Genomic DNA, 17,799 nt, shown 5'->3' on the forward strand with positions numbered 1-17,799 from the left:
CCACCCCGAGGGAGACAGGGACAGGAAGTTCCGTACCGCCATACAGCCACTCTTCCTCCTCATCCCCTCCGGTCCCGCCGCTCAGCTCCGACACTAGGCGCTCGACCTCGCCGGCCGACATGGCCGCCCCACGCACAAGTTAAAGGTGGCGGCGATCAACAGCCCCTTCCAACCCCTTCCCCTGCCTCGCTGTCCCGGGACGCGAGAAGGGAGCGCACTCGGTGGAGAACGAACGAAGAAAGCGCGAGACTCAAAAATCCACAGAAGGCAGCACCAGGGAAGGCGAAGAGGAAGACGCCGGTGCTGGCCCCGCCTGCGCACGCGCGGCGGCACCCCAGCGGCGCGGCGTCTCTAAGGTGGCTTCACTTCCGCGGCGGCCGCTTAGGCCCTTGTGCGCAAGCGCAATACTATTGGCCCCGCCCCTCCAGAATCCCGCTCTGCCTTTCGGCTTGGCGTCTTGCGTCGCCTCGGGTTCCCCTCCCCCAAGCTCTCTGCTAGTACCCAGGGATGCCTGTTGCTCCACCATTGTTCTCTTCTGCCTTTGATGCTGGTCTCCTGTCTACCTTTGATTTAACTTTAAAATCTCCCTAAAGCCTTTGTGTTATTTTTCACAGGTTGCATAGTTAGTATAGCATCAATTCTTACCTGTCAACCTCCTATGTCTTACTATTAAAGAAATCAGAATCTAGTCTCAGTAAAAAATTTCCACCACCCAACAGAAGCACCACTGTATGAATAATACATCCTCCTTGTTTAAAAAAAAATTCCAGTGACTTCTTGCAGATTCATAAAAGTGCTTTTGGGTGCAAGTGGCTCACACCTGTAACTCTTTACTCCGGAGCCTGAGATCTGAGGATCTAGATTTCAAGTAAGATTAGGAAGGGAGCCAGGATCTGGTGGGGTGGTTAACATCTGTAATCTTAGCTACTCAGGAGGCTGAAATCTGAGGATCGAAGTTCAAAGCTAGCCTGGGCAGGAAAGTCCATGTGACTCTTATCTCCAGAAAACCGGAAGTGGAGTAGAGCACTCTCCTTGAGCTGAAGAGCTGAGGGACAGCGCCCAGACCCAGAGTTCAAGCCTCAGGACCAGGAAAAAAAAAAAAAAAAAGATTAAGAAGGGAGATTTGTGAGATTCTTATCTTCAATTAACCACCAAAAAATCAAGAATAGCCATCCAGGCCCTGATTTAAGCCCAAGATACACCAAACAGACACCTATTTCTCCAAGGCAGAGCATAAAGTATAGGCAGTTTTTTTTTTTCAAAGTGGATAATAGAAATTTATTTAAAAATTGATTTTCTATTCCAGGACATGCAGACAGCCAGCTACCTCCAATGAAAACATATTTTAAGCCACATTTCTTGGTTTTAAGTTCAGTTGTTTCAAGTTGAATTGTCCTTAAGAGAAAGCAGAATATCAGATCTCTTGAGGCAGTTTTTATTTCAGTAGATTATGCCAAATTTTGAGGACACTTTAAAGTACATACCTTCAAAGGAAAAGATGACATAAAATGGGTTGAAACTGCAGTTACAATTCTTAACTATAATAAAATAGTTGGGTGACCTTGGTTGACCAATTTCTCTATGCTGTTTTCTCAATTAAAAATGAGAAAATTGAATTAGATATCTTTAAGATCCCTTTTAGTTCTGAAATGATCAAATAAAGACTCACTTTTCAACATAAACTACCTATATTAGTTGTACAAATACATGACTGGATTTCTTGTCCTCTAAAATAAACATATATGTAACAGTCATTGACTATCTGTTCCCTTTAGAATCTTGGGAAATGAAGACACTAGCAAAACTGAAGGATGGTAAACATGTTCCATAATTAAATCTTCAAGGAAAAGGTGCATGTGCTCTAACAAAGTGTTTTCATTCCACAAACAACATCATCTCACATGATATAAACCAGTCATGTGGGTTTTAGTTCTCTTTGAAAACATTTCTACATGCTCTTCAGAGCTCTTTTGCCTGTTAAGAACAATTGCTTGCATTCTTCTAACTTTTGTTCAAATATATTCACCTTCATAAAAGTCATGAATTATTCACTTCTTTTAGTTTATTAATCTCATATTATTTAAAATCTTTCTTGAACTCATTTTATCTCTTCCCATTTAATTATTCAATATATATTTATAGAAAGTCAGTAGACTTCAAGACTAGGTAAGTTCAACAGTGAGTAAAAACGCCTTCCTTTCATGGAGTTTCATTTTAATAGAAAAATCAAGAGAGCATACATGCAAATATATCCTGTTGGCAAGAATTATGAAGAAAAATCTATAAGAACACCAAGAACAAAGCGATTAAGAGGAATATCAGGTGGCAAAGGAAAGCTACTCTAATGATGTAATACAAAACTAGAACCTGAATAGAGAAAGGAAGTAAGCCCCCTGTGTATTACTGGTTGCATAGACTATCACCAAGAACAGAGGCTGTGAGACAGAAGCATACATGAAATTTTCAAGAAAGGAAATGTACTGAAAAACAGGAAACAGAGTTCAGTAATATTAGGAGGTTTGCATGGCAAAGTCAATTCTAGAACCCATCTAGACCTTGTACTACTTCCATAGCATGTGTCTATTCCATTTATATTATTATATATTATTACATTATATTATTACATTTAGATTATTTATATGTCTATTTTGTCTGCCTCCCCACTAGACCAAATTTTCCCTAAAATAAGACATCTTATTTATTTGTTACTTCCTTTCTTGGTGTGGTGCATAAAGTCAATCTTCTTGGCTTTTTGTAAAGGAAATAAGATGAAGTAGGTGTGGTGAGATATGCCTGTAATACCAGCTACTTTGGAGACAGAGATAGGTGAATTATGTTCTAAGAAAACAAGGGGGGGAAACACAATAAGATATCCAATACATAACTAAAAAACAAAAACAAAAAAAAAAACAGCTAGGAACATGGCTCAAGTGGTAGGATGTCTGCCTAATAAGCAATAGGGCATAAATTCAAACTCTAATACTGCAGAAAGGAAAAAGAAAAAAGAAAGGGAAAGGAAAATTGTTTTCACTTACTGCTTTAAGAATCATAGGCATAGTCTCCTCTATCTCTCTTGTTTAATGAGTCTATTGTGAACTTTGATATTTTCATGGGAAAATCAATTTATTTTGCTAGGGTGCTTTTTTTTTTTTTAAATCCCCTTTCAGTACCTGGAAGGAGCTTGGCGTTGAAGATATTACCTAAATTGAACTAAAGAACTGGTGCAAACTGTATGTTCCATGATAATGACAATGTGCCTTGTGAAGGTTAAAATGTGTTTAAGGTCCGCTCCTGGATGGTGAGCAGATTCCACCCTCCTCTGAGCAAAGTCTCCACCCAGTACCTGCGTTACCTAGGCAACTGGCACACCTGGAAGAGGTCACATCTGCATCCACTGAGGTCACATCTGAATTTGATATGGCCACACCTTTCTCCACCCATACCCTAGATAAGGCCTAACCCAGGCTCAGATGCCCTCTTTCCCACCCAGGCCTTTGCCTGCTTCTTCCCCCCAACCGCCACCCCCCCCCCCCCACAGCAGAGGGCCAACAAGGCCTGGTGCCAGCCAGAACAATGAATAAACCTGTAATCCTAGCTACTCAGGAAGCTGAGATCTGAGGATCAAGGTTCAGAGCCAGCACCAGCAGGAAAGTCCATGAGACTCATCTCTAATTAACCACCAGAAAACCAGAAGTGGCGTTGTAGCTCAAGTGGTATAGTGCTTGCCTTGAGCTGAAGAGCTAAGGGACAGTGCCTAGGCCCAAAGTTCAAGCCCCACGACCGACCAAAAAAAAAAAAAAAAGAATGTTCCATGAATCCTTAAGCTGAGAATATACAGGACCTAAACAAGAAAAAGTAAAAGGGAATTGTGCTTGAAAAACAATTGTTAGCTTGAGTAGGGAAGCACAAATTACACTTGATAAGGTGAATGTAATGTAATGGTATACAAAGCAATAATTCATTTTAGCAACAATTAATTTTACTGCATAACATCTGAAAGCAAGAAAGGACTCTCTTTTCAGTTTCACCTTGTGATTCTAATGGATAATTAATAGGTATTTCAAATGTATGTATTTCAAATTAGAACTATGATTCACCTCTCCCACTTCCACACTCCCCAGGGTTTCCACATCTTGCTTTCAGTAGTCCAAACATCCACATTATCTTTGAGTCTAATTTTTTTCCACCATCTGCATCTCTCATACTTATGCAAATCTATTGTCAAGGTCTGGTGGCTCTTTCTATAACATATCTCTCAAATCTGTCTACTTCTCTTCAGTACTTCCACTAATGCCAGCTGGTTGCAATCTTAGCTACATGCAAGCAGAGATGGGAAGGTTATGGTTCAAAGCCAGTCCAGGGAAAAAGTAAGGGAGAGCCTATCTCAATCAATAAACTGAACATAGTGGTGCATGTCTATCCCCCCACTTGGGAGATATAACTAGAAGGCTTGCAGTCTGATGTAGGCCCACTTCAAATTATTTTCTACATAATAATCTGGAAAGCTTTTTTTTTTCTAAATCACTTCAACAGTTCCAAACTGGCTACCACTATTTGGAGTAGAAAATAAGAATGTGGCCTGATCTAGTTGATATCTTTCTTTTTCTAGTTCCTTTCTTGTATATTATATTTTTTCTCACACCTTCCTTCATGCTATACAGTCAAGCCATAATAACCCCTTTGTAGTTGCAGAGAACATGTCATACTATTCTTTGTTTCTTTGCCTTCGTTAAGCTACACTCCCTGTCTGCATTGCCAGAAATACTCTCCTTGCACCCATCCTGTCCACTGCCAAACACCTGGGTTTCTTTGATGGCATCTCAAAACTCAGGTTCTATATGAAACTTCTGACTACTTCCCCTTTTGTTTTACGCAACCACAATTTGTTTCAATTTCTTTGTAACTCCCATGTATTTTTAGTCATTGCTTCTGTAATATTTTATTGTACATTTTGATTTCATCAGTAGGTGTCTGCTTATTTCATTATAATTCTTTTGAGGGTGGTGATATAGCTTATCTTTCTATCCTGAATGCCCAAGACAGTGTCTCAATGTTGTACAAGTTTATTAAAATTAGTTGAATATATTATATATTATATGAATATTATTATTCAATGACATTTATTGAACATCAGTTACCTTCTAGGTTTGGGAGACTTCAGTCAGGCCTTTGGTGCACAATCTAGTAAAACAGATATATTAAGGAAAACAGGTATGTTAACACTTTTTTTTTAGGTCTGAGACTGGGACTTAAACTCATTATTTGCTGCTTTCTCTCATTGGCTAATGCTCTACCAACTGAGCCACACATCCAACTCCTAAGGGTTAGATGCTAGTTCTTTTCTATCCTTGCTATTACCCAGCTCAGCATCATCACTCATTTGATATGTCAAGTACTTAGCAGAAATTTCAATCAACAGCTATTTATCAGGAAGTGAGGAAGACAAGTTAGTGGAAGTAGAGTTAGGAAAATCCCCACTTGGAAGGTATAATTAGAATGATTACTTTATTAAAGGAAACATTTGCCAGATGTAAATCCTTGTGGCTCAACCAATACGTTTTATTAGCCATTGCATATTTGAGGCACAGTGATTATACTTAATAAGTATGTTATCAATATTAATTGAAAAATTGGAAGGAAGGAATTCTGAACTCAGTGTATCAACTTCATTTTATAGCTACATAAAGTTCCAGGCTGGGCATAGTTGGAAAGAAATTAAGAAATCAGTTTTCTCAATTTGATTAATATTTTGATTTCTTTAAAAGGGTCTGGTGTACCCTGTGGGTAACTGGGCCAGGTGAGGCTTTTAAGCAAGAAAATGGCAGGACCAACATATATCAGAAAGAAACCTGAATTGGAGGGAGGAACGGATGGAAATTATCCAGTTCAACATCATTACTCACCACAAAATGTCCATTTGAATGATGATGCTGAGCTGGGTAAAAGCAAGGATGGAAAAGAACTAGCTTCTAGGAACAAGATTTAGATGTGGTAGGATAGGCTGGAGCCTGGCTCAAATGCTACAGTATCTTGCCTCAGGACAAAGTCCTGAGTTCAAAGCCCGGTAACAACAAAAGAAAGAAATGGCACCGGGAATGGGGAATAAGGGAGAGTGATAGAAGACGTAAGGTTGATAGAGTACATTGTATGCATGTATATAAATACCACAGTGTACAAATAATGTATCCTAATAAAAAGTATTCATAAACAATTTTAGATGCAAGATGATGGGGGAAAACAAAAATAGGTCAGTAGGTACATTTGTGAGACGTGTACAATAATGCATGTGATAGTAATCTATAAGCTACCAAATATTACACACTGCATGTCATTCTGATATTTTTATTATCTTCTTTGGCTGCTCAGCGTTTAGATGAAGAAAATGGCTGTGCCTACAATGATATACTCATATCCAAGGAAGACATAAAACCACACATTTGCTTTTCTTTTTCTTTTGTGCTTGTTATGGGGCTTGAATTCAGGGTCTGACGCTATCCCTGAGCTTTTTTACTCAAGGCTTTTTTACTCTGGCTTTTTAGTGGTTAATTGGAGATCAGAGGATCAAGGGCTTTCCTGCCAGGGCAGGCTTTGAACTGTGATCCTCAGATCCCCGTTTCCCTGAGTAGCTAGGACTACAGGAGTGAGCCACAAGCTGAAGATCAGGTTTTATTGTTGTTCCCGAGTTTTCTCAGAGAGTGAGGAAAGGTAACCAGAGGGATGAGCTGAAAAGCAATTTTCTACAAACTTTTGGACCTGGCAGGAAACCCTGAGACACGAAGCCCCGCCCACTACACGTTCCCAGCCCTGACTAGCTTCCCTCCAACCGGAGCTTCTCACCGGCCAATCAGCGATCCGTTTGCGTCATCACTGTGCGCGGCCCGGGTGGCGCGTCAGAGACTCGACCACGTGTACGGTGTTGACTGTCAAAGTCCCCGGGAAAAAAAACTTGACTTTCCGGAAGTGGTGAGTTCTGACCGAAGTTCCTGCACCCGAGTTTCTGGACGCTGTGGGTCCGGAGCCATGAGCGTCCCGAGCGTGCTGTCCTTTACCCAGCAAGGCTGGGAGCAGGTGCTGGCCAAGGCCAAGCGGGCTGTGGTCTACCTAGACGCCGCCTGCGCGGAGAGCCTGCACTGGGGGTGCGGTTACCCGCGGCTCTTGGAGGTGGTGGGGGGTCCGGCCTGTCACCTGCGGGAGTTCGAACGCGACGCAGTTGGTGGCGGGGCCGAGCAGCCTAAGGCGGTGTTCGTGTTGAGCTGCCTGCTGAAAGGTCGCACGGTGGAAACTCTCCGAGACATCGTCCGCCGCAGTCATTTTCAGTACTGTGTGGTGGTCACGGCAGTGAGCCACGCCGTTCACCTCACCGCCAATCACGTGCCAGCGGCAGCAGCGGCCGAATTAGAAGGGCAGCAACCGGTGTTCGAGCAGCTGGAGGAGAAGCTGTGTGAGTGGATGGGCAACATGAACTACACGGCCGAGGTGCTTCATGTCCCCTTGTTGCTCGCCCCTGCTGCTCCCCACCTTGCCCTGACTCCAGCCTTTGCTACCCTTTTCCCACTACTACCACAGGATGTGCATCTCCTTAATAGTGCCCGACAGGACAAGAGGAAGCTGGGCAGCCTGGGTGAGGTGGATGCCACTGCTCTGACCCCAGAACTGCTGCTGCAGATAAGATGCCTGGTATCAGGCCTCAGTTCTTTATGTGAGCATCTAGGGGTACGAGAAGAATGTTTTGCTGTGGGTTCTCTCAGTCGTATTATCGCTGCAGACATGGCCAGTTATGCTCCTGCAAAGAATAGGAGGAAGACTGCTACGGGCAGGGCATCCGTGGTCTTCGTGGACAGAACTCTGGATCTCACAGGTAAGGGACTAGGGCTAGAAGGGCTTCAAACCACTCTCCAAGGTGCTGGACTTTTACTGATTGTGTATCTGTTTCATTAGCCGTTTACAATATGTCGGATTGAGGATAAGGCTATGGCCTACTAAACAAAGTAATCTCACAGAGTTTAAAATTTAGAGTGAGTTTAATTTAGTCTTTGGAGGGGTAGAAGAAATAGATAAGCAGATAAGAAATTACAACACAAACTGTTAAATGTGTAACTAGTAGATAGGGCTTCAATGTGTGTTACCTTATTAAAACAACTACATCTTATCTAAGAAATTAGAAAACTGCAATTAGCCTCATCATTGAAGAGAACTGCCTATCTTGGAACCTTTTAGAAGTGTACTGATATTAATACTCACAAGAATCTGCCTAAGACAATTTAGTTTATTGGAAAGATGTTATCATGAGACATGAAATTATCATAAATAGTTATGGTTTAGGTTCCTTTAAATGGGTTTTAAAAAGTGAACTTGACATTACATATTACCAGAGAATTATAGAAAACATTTTCAGATGTTTATCGATTCATTATTAGTGCTCATTCATGAAATGTGGTAATCTAACAAATGTAATCCTATAAAAGGTGAAGAAAATTTTGATATGAACATTTATTTTCAGTGGTCAGTTTTATTGTTCTATAATGGTAGTATAATAATATAAGCTAGCGCTGGATGCTGGTGGCTCACGCCTGTAATCCTAGCTACTCAGGAGACTGAGATCTGAGGATCGCGGTTCAAAGCCAGCCCAGGCAGGAGAGACCGTGAGACTCCTATCTCCAATAAACCACCAGAAAAAAACCCGGAAGTGGCGCTGTAGCTCAAGTGGTAGAGCGCTTGCCTTGAGCTGAAGAGCTGAGGGACAGCGCCCAGGCCCAGAGTTCAAGCCCCACGACCAACCAAAAAAAAAAAAAACCCAAAATAATATAAGCTAGCTACATTGAAGGTCAGTGAGAATAATCAGAATGCTGATACTGGTAATCAATTCCTTTGGCAATTCAGAAGAAAATGTTGTATGATGTTCTAAATAATACAACAGGTGTATTTGAATTTTTTACCTAGGTAAGATTTATTTTAAGATTATAAAGTAGGAAGTAGGCTAAATGATAGTACTGAAGTATAAACTTAATTATGTGCGTGGAAATATCAGGTGTCTTGTCTGTCACTTTGACTTAAATATAGTAACATCATAGACATCTTAGAAGAGTAAAGAAAAAGATGCCGGTTGAATATGTTTGTTGTCTGAATAAACAGCATATACTGGTTTAACTACTATTTCTTTTTGTTGCTGTTGTTCTTGTTCTGAATCTGTTTTTATTGTCATAAGGGCAAAGACTTCAATGTATAAGTAAAAATAATTTTATTATTATTGAGGTGTTGTATAGAGGGATTTCCATTTATTGAGAAATGAGTACATTTCTTTTTGGACTTTGTCACCCTTTCTTTCACTTTTCTCCAGTCCCCTCTCCTCCCCCTCCCCTCCCCCTTTTCTGCCCACACTTTGCACAGTTCATTTTCCGCACAGTGTATACTGAATGCCATGACTGCATTTGTTCACCCTTCCCTTCTTCTCCCTTTCTGTATTTTCTTTGCCTCCACAAGAGAAAAGACTCAAAAGCAAAAGCAAAATCAAACATCATCATCACCACCACAACTACCAACCAAACCCCCATGTTTTCATTTCCTGGAATTCATTTAGATAGTATTTATTTATTTATCAGTCATGGGCTTGAACTCTGGGCCTGCGTGCTGTCTCTGAGCTCTTCTGCTCAAGGCTAGCACACTATCACTTGAGCCTCAGTGCAACTTCCAGTTTTCTGGTGATTAATTGGAGATAAGAGTCCCACAGTTGTCAGGCGTGGTGGCTCACACCTATAATCCTAGCTACTATGGAGGCTGAGATATCAGGATCACGGTTCAAAGCCAGCCTGGGCAGGAAAGTCCCTGAGACTCTATCTCCAATAAACCACTAGAAAACTGGAAGTGGCGCTGTGGGTTCAAATGGTAGAGCGCTCGTCTTGAGCTGAAGAGCACAGGGAGAATGCCCAAGCCCAGAGTTTAAGGCCCACGACCAACCAAAAAAAAAAAAAAAAAAAAAAAAGTCCCACAGACTTTCCTGCCCTCGTTGGCTTTGAACCTTGATCCTCAGATCTCAGCCTCCTAAGTAGCTAGGATTACAGGCATGAGCCACTGACACCCAGCTATAAATAGTGTTTTAAATGTTCAGAAGAGTTACACCTTTAGGTTCTTTCCCTAAGAATATTCTCCCTTAATCTGGCTGTGTGAATGCCTAGAGTCCTTTATAAATTATTATGTTTGGTTGTATTTTAGATCTAGTTTTCACAAATGAGAGAAAACATGTCATTTGTCTCTCTGAGCTTGGCTTACCTCACTTAACATGATATGTTCTAGATCCATCCATTTCCCTACAAATGGCATCACATTATTCTTTCTGATGGATGTTTAAGATTCCAATGTGTATAAGTGCCACATTTTTTTGATCCACTCATTATTGTAGGGCATCTGGGCACCTGGGCTGTTTCCATAACTTGGCTATTGTGAATAGCGCAGCAATGAACATGGATGTGCTAGTGTCTTTACAGTATTCTGGGTCAATGCCCAAGAGTGGTATGGTTGGGTCACAGGGAAAAGTTGAAGTTGATATTGATGCATGGTGACAAATAGGGATTTAATTTTATAAACTTTTATATATATTTGGTCCTGAGGCTTGAACTCTGGTCCTGGGCACTGTCCCTCAGCTCTTCAGCTCAAGGTGAATGCTCTACCACTTGAGCCACAGAGGCACTTCCAGGTTTCTGGTGGTTTATTGGAGATAAGAGTCTCACAGATTTTTCTGCCCCGGCTGGCTTTGAACTGTGATACTCAGATCTCAGCCTCCTGAATAGCTAGGATTGCAGCTATGGGCCACCGGTGCAGCACCTGCTTTCTCTGGGCTCTTTTGCTCCAGGCCAAAACTCTACCATAGGGCCACTTCTGATTTTTGAGTGGTTAAATGGAGATAAGAGTCTCACAGGGACTTTTCTGCTTGGGCTGGCTTGCAACCAAGATCCTCAGATCTCAGCTTCCCGAGTAGCTAGGATTTTAGGAGTGAGCCACTGGCGCCCAGCAACCTTTTATTTCTGTATTACAAGATGTAACAGATTGCTTCATAATTAGTGAAGAAAGTCACATATTTTTGTATTTCCCTATGACTTCAGTTAATAGTCTGGCTGTCCAGCATCATAGCAATAGCTTCTTTATTCTTTGGTTTATAACTACTCTTGTATATACCTTTATCTCTGTATACAGAACAAATGAAGTAAGCATGTCTTTTGTCTTCCAAAAGCTACAAAATAAAGCAGTTAAGGAAGACAGAAAGTAAGTTTTGGTACGATGACAAAGTTATCATTCAACAACAGTCATCTAATATTTTAATTCTTGTCAAGTCTCTGAATATCCTTCCCTATACTAACCCCCTGTCCACTTGCTTCCAGTAACACTGAGAAAGTGTAAGCCAGCAGAAACCTCCTATACTTCTCATCACCAAATCACAACCTTTCTACATTTGTACTGTGAATATTTCTTCATAGTCTTACTAACGTTAACTTTTTCATCTATGTAGACTAAGTCTTGTTCCTTTTCACTTCTCTCATAGATTTTTTAAAAATCAAATACCTTTTTTCTAGATCATCATTCTCTCTCTGTCTCTGTCTCTGTTTCTGTCTCTCCCTCTCTCTTTCTCTTTCTTATATTTTTGGTCAGTTTTAGGGCTTGAACTCGGGGTCTGGGTCCTGTCCCTGAACCTCTTTGTGCCCAAGGGTAGTGCTCTACCACTTGAGCCACAGCACCACTTCCTGTTTTGGGGTGGTTAATTGGAGATAAGAGTCTCACAGGGATTTTTTTGCCTGGGCTGGCTTTGAACCGGGATCCTCAGATCTCAGTCTCCTGAGTAGCTAAGATTACATGCATGAGCCACCAGCCCCTGGCTCTTTTTCTCTTTTTAATATATAAATTAAATGGGACATCTCCTTTCTTTACCTCTTATGCCCCTTCAATTTTAGTTACTTTTTTTTGCATCAGTTTGTTGCAAACTTGAAAGAGTTGTTTATTCTTGTCCCTACAATCATCTGCTTCAATTTTTTTCTTGTTCTCCTCTTCAATTTAACTTTTAGTTTCTGATACTGCCCAGATACTCATTTTGTGAAGGTCTCTAATAGCTTTTATATTGTCAACCCTAATTTTCAGTTATCAAAAATGTTTTTTCTAAATCTCAAAGCAGCATTTGACACAGCACAGAAAAACAAATAAAAATTTAAAGAAATACAAGAGGACATACAAGTATCAACAACCACTTTATCACTTGTTTGCTTATAGTTATCACACCTACTACCAGATTCAACTAATAATTTTTGTTTGTTTGTTTTTGTCGGTTGTGGGGCTTGAACTCTTGGGTGCTGTCCCTGTGCTCTTCAGCTCAAGATGAGAGCTCTACCACGTGAGCATAGCGCCACTTCTGGTTTGCTAGTAGTTTTTGGAGATAAGAGTCTTACAGCTTTTCCTGCCCAGGCCTGCTTTGAACTGTGATCCTCAGATCTTAGCCTCCTGAGTAGCTAGGATTACAGGCAAGAGCCACTGGGGCCCGGCTCTAATAATTATTTTTAAGGCCACACATGACCTGCCTTTGCCTGTGATCTCCCCTGACACACTGGCCACCTTGTCACTGCTAAGACATGGCCAGTCTTGGAGATTTTGAAATTCCTCTGTGGCTCTTTCTGGATTGTTCTTCCAGATATCAACTTGACTTTCTCCCACCTTTCCTTTGAATTTCTTCTCAGATGATGCCTTGTTTCCAGAGAGCCCTTTCCCTGACCACTGTCTTTATACTCTGTAAGCATTTCACTGCTTTGTCATTGCTCCCCTCCCCCTCCCCCCCCCCACCCCGCCACTCTCTGACACTACTAATTATTGTCCATCTCCTTCCACATGAATGGCAGCTTACATGTGTAGAGGAGGGGGGTCTTTATTTTGTTTAGTTTTGTGTTTAATAACTTGCACTAAAAGAGTACCTTGAAAAACTGTTTTCAATTTTCAGTAAATATTTATTGAATGAATGGATAAATAAATGTATTAAAAGCAGACATTCATTGAAGTCAACACAAAAGCTTTGCTAATATTTTCTAAGATTTTGTTGTTGTCATCCCATTATTAATTTTTTTTTTTTTTTTTTTTTTGTCGGTCGTGGGGCTTGAACTCTGGGCCTGGACGCTGTCTCTCAGCTCTTCAGCTCAAGGCGAGCGCTCTACCACTTGAGCTACAGCGCCACTTCCGGTTTTCTGGTGGTTTATTGGAGATAGGAGTCTCATGGTCTTTCCTGCCCGGGCTGGCTTTGAACCATGATCCTCAGATCTCAGCCTCCTGAGTAGCTAGGATTACAGGCGTGAGCCACCAGCGCCCGGCCCATTATTAATTTTTTAGTGCTTTTTTTTTTGTCAGTCATGGGGCTTGAACTCTGGGCCTAGGCACTGTCCCTCAGCTCTTCAGCTCAAGGCGAGTGCTCTATCACTTGAGCTGCAGGGCTACTTCCAGTTTTCTGGTGGTTTATTGGAGATAAAAGTCTCATGGTCTTTCCTGCCTAGGCTGCCTTTGAGTCATGATCCTCAGATCTTGGCCTCCTGAGTTGCTAGGATTATAGGCATGAGCCACCGGTGCCGGCTAGTGAACAGGGTCTTAACAAGTAGGTAGATATGGTTAGTTTTCACTCATTGGAACAATTCTCCCATGTAGTGATTACTTCTGGAGCTATAACTAAATTTCATGGAAGAAGCATTGAATTGTATTCCTAGTCTTTTTTTTTTTTTTTGGTCATGGGGCTTGAACTCTGGGCCTGGGTGCTGTTCCACAGCAATTCAGCTCAAGATGAGCCCTCTACCACTTGAGCCACAGCACCACTTCCATTTTTTGGAGTGATTTATTGGAGATAAGAGTCTCATGGAGCTGGAAAGGTGGCTCAGTGGTAGAGCGCTTGCCTTGCATGCCTGAGGCCCTGGGTTCAATTCCTCAGCACCACATAAGCAAAAAGAAAAAAGCCAGAAGTGGTGCTGTGGCTCAAGTGGTAGAGCGCTAGCCTTGAGCTGAAGAGCTGAGGGACAGCGCCCAGGCCCAGAGTTCAGGTCCCACAACTGGACTCCCCCCCCCCCCCAAAAAAAAAAGAGTCTCATGGAGTTTCCTGCCTGGGCTAGATTTGAACCACGATCCTCAGATCACAGCCTCCTGAGTAGCTAGGATTACTGGCGTGAGCCATCGATGCCCAGTGACTCTTGAATTTTAATTAGAGGTCGTCATTCATTGTTAATAGAATTGATGCATGTTATGTTCCTCAAACAGTACATGGTGCTTAGAAAACATTCAATACATGTTGCTGTTGTTGTAGACCATGATCTTTTTTCACTTATTCTTATCCAACAAATACTCAATAAGAGCCCCGTGGCTCTAATTTTTGTGGTGCACGTGGGGGGCAGGTATAAGCTTGACAAATGGGACCTTTGCCATTATAATGTACAGTTAATGTGTGAGAAAGATTGCTGTTTTTACTCAGGTCCTAAGCTCTTCTGGGTCTTTATGTCTTTATCACTGAAGTATAATTTCAAGATGGTATCCTATGATACTGTTTAATAGATTGACTATAATAAGAGTGGTAATAAGCAAATATATATGTAAGCACTGAACTAGTGCGGTATTGAACTATATGCGGTAATCAGAACAGATGTGAACTTGTCCTCATGGAGCATTAATTCCACCCCACAAGACACATGACTAAATAATTGTAAACTGGGGCTGGGAAGGTGGCTCAGTGATAGAGCACTTGCCTTGCATGCATGAGGCCCTGGGTTCGATTCCTCAGCACCACATAAGCAAAAAGAAAAAAGCCAGAAGTGGCGTTGTGGTTCAAGTGGTAGAGCGCTAGTCTTGAGCTGAAGAGCTGACGGACAGCGCCCAGGCCCAGAGTTCAGGCCCCACAACCGGACCCCCCCCAAAAAAATTGTAAACAAAGCACTAAATACTAGATTTTTGTAACAGAAACTAAAAATGTGTTATTTTGATAGAAGGTATAGTATATAAAGCATTTTTCCAGTTAACTTTTTCCTTCCAATTTGTGAATTTACATTTTACATTTGCTCATCTGCTTAAACAGGAGCGGTTGGACACCATGGAGACAACTTGGTGGAGAAGATTATTTCAGTGCTCCCGCAGCTTCCAGGCCATACAAATGATGTGATGGTCAACATGGTGGAGCTCACAGCACTCCAGGCTGAGGATGATAATCAGAATGTGCTTGCATCAGGCTGTCTCGCTCAATCTAAGTAAGACATAGAGATTCTCTTTCTCTCTGTCTCTCTGTCTCTCTGTCTCTCTGTCTCTCTCTGTCTGTCTCTGTCTCTGTCTCTCTCTGTCTCTCTCTGTCTCTCTCTGTCTCTCTGTCTCTCTCTCTGTCTCTCTCTCTCTCTCTCTCTCTCTCTCTCTCTCTCTCTCTCTCTCTCGCTCATTGTCTTCCTCCTCCTTTTCTTATTCTAGATGGATTATCTGTGTAGAAAAGGTACACAAAGACCAAGTGTGGCATATGTCTGTAATACCAGCTACTGGGTAGTTCTTTTCATATCTTTCTTTTTTTTTTTTTTTTGGCTGGTCATGGGGCTTGAACTCAGGGCCTGGGCACTGTCCCTGAGCTTTTGTGCTCAAGGCTAGCACCCTACCACTGGAGCTACAACTCCAATTCTGGCTGTTTTGGCAGTTAATTGGAAATAAGAGTCTTGTGGGCTTCATTTCCCAGGCTGGCTTCAAAGTATGAACCTCAGATCTCAGCCTCCTGAAAAGCTATAATTACAAGCATAAGCAACTGGCACCTGGCTTCATGTCTTACTTTTTAATATAGTTATTTATGCTATATTGTGGTTTCTTTCTCTACTAGATTGCTATGAAGTAAACTTTCCACTAGAGAATTCCGTGAAAGCAGGCTATTTGCCAGTTTCATTCACTGCTGTATTGCATTACCTAGAAGAGTATCTGGCATTCAAGAGATATATGCTGAATAGATGAGTGGTGATGAAGCTGCAAAAGGCATGGAGAGAGTGAGAGAAAGAAAGAGAGAGAAAAAGAGAAAAAGAGAGAGAGTAGGATATCTTATTCTTTCACTAAGTTCCTGAAGAAATGTCTATGTTTTGGTTGTTAATGTTGTTTTGGTACTGGGGATGCAACCAAGGACCTTGTAAATTCTAGGCAAGTGCTGTATACAGAGCTACATCTGTAGTCCTAGTGTATGTATGCTCCAACCCAAATGAACTTCACCGTCTCTGTCAGTGAGAAGGAAGAAAGTAACATCCAGTGCCTGTGTGCGTCTCCCCACTTTGACCTGCTGTTTTATACTTTTCAAGTAAATATTGCAACTTGGAAAGGAACAGGGCCTGTATCTTCTCAGAATAACTTGCTAATTTAACTTCATTGAGGAATTTTTAAAAACTATCATCCAGACTCTGTACAGTTTTATTTATTTATTTTGATCTGAAACTGAAACTTGGTACCTGAATTTTTCATTCACTAGCAAGCGCTTCTACCAACCGAGTCACACCTCTACACAATTACACTTTTGTAAAAGAATTAATAGTTTGTAGATTATTCTTTGAAAATTAGATATAAAAGTGACCACTAAGAAATTTAAAAATTATTCAATATACCCAAGATATCCTAGGTTGCATTTTTTTCTGGTCCTGGGGCTTGAACTCTGGACGTGGGCCATATCCCTGAGCTTCTTTGTGTTCAAGGCTAATGCTCTATCACTTGAGCCACAGTGATACTTTCAGCTTTTTTATTGGAGATAATAGTCTCATGAACTTTCTTGCAGGATTGCCAGGGTGAGCCACTGGTGCCCAGCTTGCATTTCTTGATTTAAATACCTTTTACACAGTTCTTTTAAAATTACATATAAAAAAAGGAGGTTCTTGGTCTGTAATTATTGACATATTGCTACTCTGTTATAGTATTTGTTTGTTAAGGAATGTGCATTCAAAGCCCCAAAATCTTTTCCATATTGAAAATTTTAAATGGTTTGTGGTATCTGTTGTGAGAAGACTGAACTCTGGGTCATTGTGGCTTTGGGATTTGTAAGTTAAATGGAAACTATGGCTCTTTTAAACAAAGCCAACAACTCTCTGAAGTTAGCTAAAATGAAAAAGGAATGGAAAGACTTATTATATTTGAATGACAAGATGTGATTGCAGTTCTTAATTAGGTTGATGATTAGTGCCAAGTAAAAACAGTCAGTCTGAAAATTGAACTTCTCAATAGTTATCCAATCAGAATCTCCACTGGGGTGCTTCTAAATTTTATGGTGTATAGAAAAGAGTACATATGTCCAAAAGCAGCAAGCCTAAATTGTCCTTCAGCTCTGTTTACAGTCTCTCTGCTAATTTTTGCTGGTTTTCTTGCTTTGGGACATTTTTCTGAGTTTTCCTTTTCTCTGCCTTCTAATAGTATCACACTGGGGCAATGGCTGGCTGTGAAATGATTTGAATCAGCAGTGTAAAGTTATGTTTCCTTGGAGCAAAGCTTGAAGGAGAATAAACTAAGCCAGAGATGGTTTTAGTCATGAAAGAAAGCATGATTAGGCCCAAAACAGTTGAGATCTGAAAGGAAGTTAAATCATTGAGGACATATCCTTGGGGAATATATCTTGTCCCAGGGTCCCCTCCTTTGTCTTTGTGCTAATTCCTCTCATCTTCAGGTCTCAGGGCACATGTCAAACACTTTTTGACCTTCACCCTACACTTAGATCAGATCAGGTACTATACTGTTCTGGAATGCTGTTGTCACCCTGCAGGAATGTACTCGATCCTAGTTTCTCTACTAGATGGCTACTCCCCATGGCAG

The 17,799-nt window shown here is 41.3% G+C and overlaps 2 protein-coding genes across 16 annotated transcripts in view; one reads left to right on the plus strand and one right to left on the minus strand.

Moving 5' to 3' along the window:
• Positions 1 to 349, minus strand: part of Fip1l1 (factor interacting with PAPOLA and CPSF1) — a 61,415-nt gene extending 61,066 nt beyond the window's left edge. For 8 of the 14 annotated variants that reach the window (XM_070013127.1, XM_070013138.1, XM_070013137.1 and 5 more), the window contains exon 1: positions 37 to 349. In XM_070013127.1, coding sequence (XP_069869228.1) covers positions 37 to 121 — 85 coding nt within the window. In that variant the 5' untranslated portion in view covers positions 122 to 349. The remainder of the gene's footprint in view (positions 1 to 36) is intronic. The other 6 variants (XM_070013139.1, XM_070013135.1, XM_070013131.1 and 3 more) reach the window with 1 other exon arrangement.
• A 6,574-nt stretch (positions 350 to 6,923) lies between these two features.
• Scfd2 (sec1 family domain containing 2) overlaps positions 6,924 to 17,799 on the plus strand; it is a 311,750-nt gene continuing 300,874 nt past the window's right edge. For both annotated transcript variants that reach the window (XM_070012469.1, XM_070012470.1), the window contains exons 1-2: positions 6,924 to 7,858; positions 15,071 to 15,239. In XM_070012469.1, coding sequence (XP_069868570.1) covers positions 7,021 to 7,858; positions 15,071 to 15,239 — 1,007 coding nt within the window. In that variant the 5' untranslated portion in view covers positions 6,924 to 7,020. The remainder of the gene's footprint in view (positions 7,859 to 15,070; positions 15,240 to 17,799) is intronic.

Source organism: Dipodomys merriami, unplaced genomic scaffold (assembly GCF_024711535.1).
Source record: "Dipodomys merriami isolate MVZ:Mamm:240054 unplaced genomic scaffold, mDipMer1.0.p SCAF_9, whole genome shotgun sequence".
Classification (NCBI taxonomy): domain Eukaryota; kingdom Metazoa; phylum Chordata; class Mammalia; order Rodentia; family Heteromyidae; genus Dipodomys; species Dipodomys merriami.